Below are 6,000 nucleotides of genomic sequence, written 5' to 3' on the forward strand. Positions count from 1 at the left end.
AGCAAGTATAAAAAGAATATTTTGGTTCATTCATAGAATATAAAAGGAAAATATACTGCAGTGCATAAATGAGGGAAAATGGTGGTAGAAGGAAAGATCTGAGAGCTAGAAGGTTACACTGGAAATAGTAAAACAATAGCAGCTATAAATACAAGAATAGGAAGGTGGAAATGAACATTCACAGGACTGCCAAGTAATTTACTCTATTTTATAATCAACTTTCATAGTACTCCTAAAAATAGTTGTGATCATCATCACATCAACGAGAGCAATAGTGGCAGCACAGCATAATTTCTTGAAGGTATAAAAGTAGTAAGGTTCTAAAAACCGAGCAATTTAACCAGAATATAAGGCAAGTAACAGGCAGGACTAGGTTATCAGTGAAGATTGAACATCCAAAATCCCATTTTAGATTCTCTACACAGTATGCTGCTACTTTCATGCAAAAAGTTTTTTGTTATAAAGGTATCCTTATACAAACTAACATTCTGGTGCAAGCTCCTTTCATTTATGGACAGGCCACAGACAGTAATCTTACATGGAACCAAGCATGAGCTTTCTCAGATCAAAACATGACTTACCGATCTAGTGTTGAATTTTCATGTTCTCTTAACTTATCTATGACAGGTTGAATTCCTAACATCAGAAATTCATAGCGAAGATGAAGTCTAAAGTCCAAACTTTCCTAAAAGCAAAGGGGTGATACAATTTATGTTTTTTAGAACACATTACCAGTAACATTTAAAAAATCGTTCTTTAATAATGTACGATTTCAATTGTGTTGTGGAAGGCTCTTACCACTCCTGCGCCCTGGCTTAACACAGCATTGATGAAGGACATGATGGCAGTCTTGAGACTCACTTCATCTCGATACCGCCCTGTGCTTTTGTCCAAGTCATTTATTAATGTCTATCAAGGATACAGATATTAAAACAAAAAACTGGGTCACTATAAATCTTACATTGCTTTAATAATTTTTTTCCATTCAGATTTTTAAAAAATTTACATTAGTCATATTACTTTGATACTTAGAAAGTTGCCCTTTCTCCCTTAAGATGTCCTAAAGACTCTTTGTCCAAAGATCTTCTATCATGTATTTTCACATGATACAGGTATTCAAAGTACAAAACACTATGCCTTGTCAATCCTGCTTGCTTTTTAAAATCTGAGTATAAATGCAGTCATATACTTTTAAAAATTTTTGTTTATTGTATTTTTTTTTAATTTGATGAGAGAGCCAGAAATTGAGAAGATGGGGAAGATAGAAAGGGAGAGAGAAAGACACCTGTAGCACTGCTTCACCACTTGTGAAGCTTTCCCCCTGAAAATGGGAACCAGGGGCTTGAACTTGGGTCCTTGCGCATTGTAACATGTGCACTCAACCAGGTGCTCCACCTCCCAGCCCCCAGTCACATATTTTCAATGTTTGCACTGTTCCTAATGTCAGGGAGCACCACATTTGGTGGCTTCAAAATGATGTGGTCTATAATGTATAGTGAGTAAAGCCCAATTTTTAATTTCAATATACCTAAAGTCTCAGCTGGAACAATTACAGAAAGTATATCCTGCATAAACATAAAATGGAGGAAATGTTTCAATTTAAAGAATCAGTAATGCTCAAGAAATCTCAAGAAATGCCCAAGAAATCTCAAGTTATGTTTCCTCTTCAGGCTGAGAAAGCATTTGTCAGAAGAGATGAAAAAAGTGGCATATGATCAGGAACAACATCATAAACCCTCTTATGGACCTCTACAAGACCTTGCCCTCAAATGTAGAACAGCAATGGTAGAAACTGCCCCAATCTCTGAACAGAAGCTGGGTCAACACACTCTGCCACTTGAGGAAGACTGGTCCTGAAAGAAGAGCAACCTAGAATGTTCCTAGCTGTGACCATGGAATGTGAGCTCAGACTGACAGGGAGGCAGAGGTAACAGACTTCTGTGCTAAATATGAATAGATATAGTCCCTAAGTCAGATCAACGGGGTTTACATTTAACGGTATTTATACATTTCCCATATTTGGGAGCTACTCTTCTGCCCTGATCCAGCTTTCTAGTCCTATTCCCAACTCTGACACTATCTTTCCAGACAAAAATTTTAGCCCACCTGCATGTTAGCTGTCAGACTCAATAAAAAAATAGTAAAGTTATGGGCCCCATGGAATATACCTAAAATAGACTTCCTGGAAGTTGGGCAGTAGCCCAGTGGGTTAAGCGCAGGTGGCGCAAAGCGCAAGGCCCGGCGTAAGGATCCCGGTTTGAGCCCCCGGCTCCCCACCTGCAGGGGGGTCACTTCACAAGCAAGGTGTCTTTCTCTCCCCTTCTCTGTCCTCACCTCCTCTCTCCATTTCTCTCTGTCCTATCCACAATGATGACAACAATAATAACTACAACAATAAAATAACAAGGACAACAAAAGGGAATAAATAAATATTAAAAAAAAGAAAAGAACACTTAAAAATATAGACTTCCTAGATTCTTCCAACATGAAGATCCCAAATCTCATCTGTTATATTCTTAGCTTTAGGCTCCTGACTATTAAACAATTTGTTCTGCTTTATATCTTAATGTTTTTTTTCAGCCACCAAGTTGCAGATGCTACCATGACACCAACCTGACTTCTCTGGGCAGATGACCTCACCAATGTGTTTTGTAACCCCACCTCCCCAGAGTCCTATCCCATCAGGGAAAGACAGAAACAGGCTGGGGATATGGATCAACCTCTCAACACCCAGGTCCAGTGGAGATGCAATTACAGAAGCCAGACCTTCCACATTCAGCACCTCATAAAAAGTTTTGGTCCATACTCCCAGAGGTTAAAGTATAGGGAACCTTACAATGGAGGGGAGGGGACAATGGAACTCATGGTGGGAATTATATGGACTTGTACCCCTCTTATCCCCCAATCTTGCCAATCATTATTAAATCACTAATAAAAAAAAAATAAAGAAAAAAGTGGCATATGGGCACCCACCTGAAAGCGGGTTCTTTCACTGGCATACTTCTGATAATGCAGCATGGCCTGTAGAACCTTCTTGTGGCCTCCGGGAACCAGGCACACGGCGCCCAAGATTTCCAGCACAGCCACCTTTGTTTTAATGTTCTCTGTGCTCAGACTCTGAGCAATTACATTAATACTCTCAGAATGGGACAGGACATGAGCCCGACCTTGAGAGTTGTTCATTAACGCCTTTATACATCCAATGAGAGAGGTATGTATTCGAGACTCTGAGGTCTCATAGTCCATGGTCTTTAAAAAGTTCAGAATACATGATAGGCCATCCAAGTCAATGAATCTGGTTACAAACCTGTCACAAGAAGGTTAGAATGACTCAGACTTAAGTCTCTTCTGAATTTTGAATAGCCCTAATGGAGAAGTTGGGGAGAGGAGGAATAAGAGAAAGGGAGATCTAGTTTCTAAAATGACAAAATATTTACATTGATGAAGTTTTCCAATTTCCTGGCACAGATTCAATGATCAGAAGTATAAAATTATCTCTAAAGTAAATACTTATCAACTGATACTGATACAAAGAATAGACTGTATACTAAACAGATCATAGAACCATAAGGGTATCAGAGGATATTCTCAGCATTCATCTGTCATCTTGGGCTAAAGTCATGTTATGTTGATCTTGTGTTCTTGTAGCACCCAGATCCAATGCTCTTTTATATGTTGACCCCCTGACCCAGTCTCCCCAGATCAATGAAAGCAAAAAGCACCCTTAAATTCTAGAATAGTCGCTTGTCAACTAAGTTCACATCTATATCTTAAAGGCTATTTATAGCAAAACCCTTCTTTTATATGATTTGAAACATCAATTCCAAAATATAAGACAGATGAAGCAATGCTTTACTACTGTACATCAATTTTAATATTTATAGAACCATTTACTACAAAGTCTATCAATGAGAATAATTCACAGTGCACAACTGTAAAGGCCTCTGAAAAGTTCTGAAGTAACATCACCTTTTGTACTAGTGATTTATCTGATTGCTCCAGAAATTTCAAATTTATCTAGTCTTGGGTATCCATTAACACCTGATAATACAGACCACAGAGAGAAAAACATCAATCTAATCAAGAGAAGCTAAAAAAAATTTGTTATGAAACTGATCAGTAGTTTTGACCAATTAGTACAATTTTCTAAGCAGCATTTTATAGTCAAATAAAGTAAGACATACTTGCTTTCAGCCATTTTAACAAGCCACATGATCCAGATATATAAACAAGTTAAACAGTTGGCTTTATTCATAGCATCTATGCTAATAAAATGTACCTGTTAGCAACCAAACATTCCACTGAACTTTGGAGGCATTAATGTAAAATGAAGGTATGAAGGAAACACACACTAGAAGCTGGGTACTAGAGAGAAAATGAACTACTACTGCCAAAAATATTACCCAACCTTTTAATTTTAGCTTCGTTAAAATATAATTAACATACCATAAAATTCACACTTTCAGAATAATTCAGTGTTTTAATATATGCATATGGTTAGGCATCTATTATATCTCATTTTAGAAAAACTGTAATAATCCTTAAAAGAAAATTTCCTTCTTTCTTCAACCTCAAGCAATCACTGATCTTTCTGTCTTTAGTGACTGGTGATTTCTGGATATTTTATACAAGTGGAATCAAACAATTTATGGTCCTTTTTTCTTTTTATTTATAAAATGGAAATATTGAAAAGGGTCCTCCTTTTTTTAAAGTTGCATAGGTATTTTCTATGCACATGCATGTTGAGAAAGAAATGAATGAGAAGGAATTCAGCTAAATCTCTCTTTCTTTTTAATGGCCAAATGACAGTGCATCGAACAGGTAGATTACATTTTATTTACTACCTAGTTGAAAGAATTAGCACTGTTTTCATATGCTGACTGCAGTGAATTATGTAGCCATGGACATGAGTATGTACCTTGCTTGGAAGTTAGGTCTTCATCACTCTTGTATATATATATATCTAGTAGAATTGTTGGGTCACCTGGCAACATTATGTTTAGAATTCTGAGGAACTGCTCAACTGTTTTCAAAGTGGCTGCAATTTGAGAAATTGCATTCCTAGCACTTAGGGATGAACACTGAGGAATGAAGAACTTTATTTTCTCCACATCCTCACCAACATTTGCTGGTCTCTCTTTTTATTTCAGTCATTCTAGTTATAGTCAGTATAACTTCTAGTTCAAGAAAATCTCTTTAATGATTCATGGAATCATTATATATATATTCCATGATTAATATAATATATTCCATGATTCAATAGCATGCTTTTATTGTAAGATTTCCTAAAGGTGTGGCTACTACAGGAGAAGAAAAAGATAAAGAAAGGAAGGAGAGAAGAGCACATATGAAAAATAGTACATGAGACCCAGGAAAAACTTACCTCATCGGTTTTGTTCTTAGTGCTGTTTTCAAACTCTCTATGGTCTTATTTCTCTCTTCTTCCTCTTCCTTTTCTAAAGCCAGAAGAGATTTTCTCTATGAAAAGAAAGTAAAGTAATTTATTTAAATACTTTTTCAATTATGGTCATGGAAGACAGGTACACAGATTACCAGTACTTTGAATGCAAATAAATAATTAATCAATGACTAAGATTTACTACTACTACAAGCCACAATGTAAAGCAAAAGCATCAAGAATTATACAAACTTTCAATCTCTATAAAGTTAGCTCTTTTAAACTTTAAACAAAGCTTCAAGGAATGTTTATGAATCATATGAGATTAAGTCATCCAAATATTTGTATAACTATCTTAAAACTACACTGTAATGAAGATACTACTATTTATATTTGGTGGAAATAAGACTGGACCTGTAGCTGAGTACATCTTTGTAACTAGAAGTAATACCACTAACACACTCTCAAGTAGAGGAGGGCAATAATCTTCCCAAACTCACTCTCTTGCTACTCATCAAAATGATAATCTTTTTTACTTTACTATATCGCTATTTTTTAATCATTTTATTGAGGGACTCATGCTTTATAGTACAGTTGTTGAC

General features: G+C 36.1%; 1 protein-coding gene across 2 annotated transcripts in view; it reads right to left on the minus strand.

Moving 5' to 3' along the window:
* Positions 1-5,497, minus strand: part of LOC103110099 (disheveled-associated activator of morphogenesis 1) — a 58,334-nt gene extending 52,837 nt beyond the window's left edge. The window contains exons 1-4 of one of the 2 annotated variants that reach the window (XM_060174896.1): positions 5,384-5,497; positions 2,974-3,307; positions 799-909; positions 582-685 (exon numbers count right to left, since the gene is read on the minus strand). In XM_060174896.1, coding sequence (XP_060030879.1) covers positions 582-685; positions 799-909; positions 2,974-3,307; positions 5,384-5,388 — 554 coding nt within the window. In that variant the 5' untranslated portion in view covers positions 5,389-5,497. The remainder of the gene's footprint in view (positions 1-581; positions 686-798; positions 910-2,973; positions 3,308-5,383) is intronic. The other variant, XM_060174897.1, reaches the window with a different exon arrangement.
* Between the last annotated feature and the right edge of the window lie 503 nt (positions 5,498-6,000).

This window comes from Erinaceus europaeus, chromosome 16, assembly GCF_950295315.1.
Source record: "Erinaceus europaeus chromosome 16, mEriEur2.1, whole genome shotgun sequence".
In the NCBI taxonomy this organism is placed as follows: domain Eukaryota; kingdom Metazoa; phylum Chordata; class Mammalia; order Eulipotyphla; family Erinaceidae; genus Erinaceus; species Erinaceus europaeus.